The sequence below is a fragment of the Limulus polyphemus genome, unplaced genomic scaffold (assembly GCF_000517525.1).
Source record: "Limulus polyphemus unplaced genomic scaffold, Limulus_polyphemus-2.1.2 Scaffold14564, whole genome shotgun sequence".
NCBI lineage: Eukaryota > Metazoa > Arthropoda > Merostomata > Xiphosura > Limulidae > Limulus > Limulus polyphemus.
The window spans coordinates 1-2,958 of record NW_013680174.1 but is presented as its reverse complement, the minus strand read 5'-3'; the positions used below and the strand labels follow the sequence as shown (position 1 = coordinate 2,958).

The following is a 2,958-nucleotide window of genomic DNA, read 5'->3' as shown; positions in this document are numbered from 1 at the left end:
TGTTAATGTGAATAATTATTTAACTGAAGACCATATTGAATCCATAGAATTAACCAACTCCACTTCTAATACAATAAGTTTAAGTATATTTCCCTGTTAATGTGAATAATTATTTAACTGAAGACCATATTGAATCCATAGAATTAACCAACTCCACTTCTAATACAATAAGTTTAAGTATATTTCCCTGTTAGTGTGAATAATTATTAAACTGAATACCATATTGACTCCATAGGAGTTGGTTAATTCTATACTTAAACGTATTATGTTGGAAGTTCCCTGTTAATGTATGCTAAGTTTTCAAAACATAGAGTGAAGGAGAAACATATACGGTAAATAGACATTATAATATAACATACCCAAGCTATTATAACTCTAGACATTTTGTAGTTAAGATTTAAAAAGAAAGGATTCAGCAACCTTATTTCATAGCATCAAATCAAGTAAGTTTGAACGGCTTTAGTTTTATGTATATATATAATAATACACAAATTTGCAAAACATGAAATTAAGATCGAATTAAGGTAACAAGTTCACTTTCCTGCCACTTTCAAAAATCTACATTATTTACTTTGAAAGTAGTTCAGAATGCATCTTGCATCATCTTTAATGCATTCTAAAATTTTTCTAACATCTTCCAAGATACTTTCTCAGAATGCATCTTGCATCATCTTTAATGCATTCTAAAATTTTTCTAACATCTTCCAAGATACTTTCACGGTCCTCCGTTGTCACTTGTTCAAAGTGGTTTTTATGTGGATGAAATATATCTGGCAGATATCCTTTTTCCAAAGCTTTATACAGCTTCAATAAAGCTTCGACAAAGATTCTGCCCAGTGAGCTATCAGGATCTAAATCTAAGCTGAGCAGAATAACAGTAAATATGTGTGAGCTATAAAACCCACTTTTGTACCACTCCATCTTATCTCTGAGTGATTTAAGTATACGGATGGCCTTTTTATTTTGAAAAAGACGACTCAAGACATGTTTGCAAAGTGGAGTCAGGTCAAGTTCCCAAACATTCCTTTCTTCGTTGGGTAAGATATGAGCAATAGGAACCTTTCTTATGCTTAGGTGGTCAAGGTTACTATGACACAGCTCCAGTTGCTTTACCACTAATGGCATTTTTTTCAGTTTATTCAACACAACTTGTGAATTGGACACGTCAATAGCTGGCACTACATCAATTTTTATTTTAGCATTAGTATGGTTGTTGGTGATTCTTATCTGCATGGCCTTAACACCTTCTTTAGCTTCTATATGTTTTCCTGGCAACATATCTAATTCTTCAACAGAACTCTTACATACATCAAATACGCTCTTCCTAAACTGTATGCTATTCTTATTACAAGTCACTTGAAATTCATCCATTTCCAGGTTATATAACAACTAAAAGAAAACAAAATATTCATACCATTAAAAGAAACAATCAATTATTAACAATTAGATATATTTTTTTTATCACAGTTAAAAAAAAGGTTACTGTCTGAAGTGATCATGATGAGTAATATAATACAGAGATGACAATTTTTAATTTGTTGTTTCTTGTTATAGACAAAGCTCACGATATGTTTCTTCTCTACACGCACTGCGAGTATCAATGTTCTAAACTCTCAGGACTTCTGCTGAGAGGCTTGGTGTGGCAGGTTGTAATAAGATGTTCGACTCGCAGTCTGAGAGTCGAGGTATAGAATTCTCGTCACCGAACATGCTTGTTCTTTCACCCGTGGAGGCGATATAATGTGACGCTCAATCTTATTATTCCTTGGTAAAATAGCAGCCCAACAATTGACTAGCTGCCTTCCCTCATAATCTATTGCTGCTAAATTAGGGACGATTAGCGCAGATACACCTCGTGTAGCTTTGCTCGAAATTCAAAACAAACCACACCAAACTTCTGCAAATCACAAACGTTTTTAATAAATTACACAATTATATTATAGTTCTTTCCTTACCTTTCGTTATTTAAAATTGAGTATTTATTAAAACGGCAGTTTTTCTCACATAAGTAATATCCTGAAAATTAATATGCTCGTTTCTTATGTCTTTCGATATTAAACAAAGAATTTAGCTGACTTATAAATAGCACCCTCACTAGCTTAACAGTAAGTCTGTAGATTTGTAATGCTAAAAATTGGGTTTTCAATACCTGTAATGAGTACAGCCCAGATAGCCCATTGTGTAGCTTTGTGCTTAACAACAACAAACAAAGAAAACTTATAAGATATATGATTTCTATTTATAAACCTGCCTTACCTGATCAAGATGTCGCAGCTGAAAGTCAAAATCATAGCGCCCTCTTACATGGAGATTTGTTCTACAACTTCCAACTGGATAGATCTGTACGTTTGATTCTATATTTTTACGTATACATTCCACTACATACAGAGCCTCACGTTTTTGAGACTTCAGTTCTTCCCGGGAAACAATCACATACTGATTAAACACTGCATTCAGTGATTTAGTCAATTCCTTCAAACTGGTTTCAGTGATGGAGAAAGTATCAGCAAAAGAACCTGAGGATAAAAACATGTAGCAGTACTGTTGTCAGATATGATGTTTTCTTAGTTGATGAGAAATATGTTAAATGAAATACTACATTGGACACTTTAAGGTACCTATACTTTAACGTCCTACCTCTAAATAAAATGTTATATCCATAAGTTACCGGCATTGAAAATACATAAATACATCCAATACATTAACGTCCTACCTCTAAATAAAATGTTATATCCATAAGTTACCGGCATTGAAAATATATAAATACATCCAATACATTAACGTCCTACCTCTAAATAAAATGTTATACCCATACGTTACCTGCATTGAAAATACATAAATACATCCAATACTTTAACGTCCTACCTCTAAATAAAATGTTATACCCATACGTTACCTGCATTGAAAATACATAAATACATTCAATACTTTAACGTCCTACCTCTAAATAAAATGTTA

At 32.7% G+C, this 2,958-nt stretch overlaps 1 protein-coding gene across 1 annotated transcript; it reads right to left on the bottom strand.

Moving 5' to 3' along the window:
- Positions 1-424: 424 nt before the first annotated feature.
- LOC106477364 lies at positions 425-2,554 on the bottom strand. The gene is made up of 3 exons (XM_013937942.2): positions 2,257-2,554; positions 700-1,389; positions 425-634 (listed from the first exon to the last, which is right to left on the bottom strand). The coding sequence occupies exons 1-3, from the start codon at positions 2,530-2,532 to the stop codon at positions 617-619; spliced, it is 984 nt and encodes a 327-aa protein (XP_013793396.2). The 5' UTR covers positions 2,533-2,554; the 3' UTR covers positions 425-616.
- Positions 2,555-2,958: the final 404 nt, after the last annotated feature.

What these genes read in the sequence shown, in the direction of transcription:
- LOC106477364 (XM_013937942.2), bottom strand. Translation starts at nt 2,532, where the DNA reads ATGTTTTTATCCTCAGGTTCTTTTGCTGATACTTTCTCCATCACTGAA. An exon ending in AGCTGCGACATCTTGATCAG is followed by an intron (nt 1,390 to 2,256) that starts GTAAGGCAGGTT and finishes GTTTTCTTTTAG; the next exon opens with TTGTTATATAACCTGGAAAT.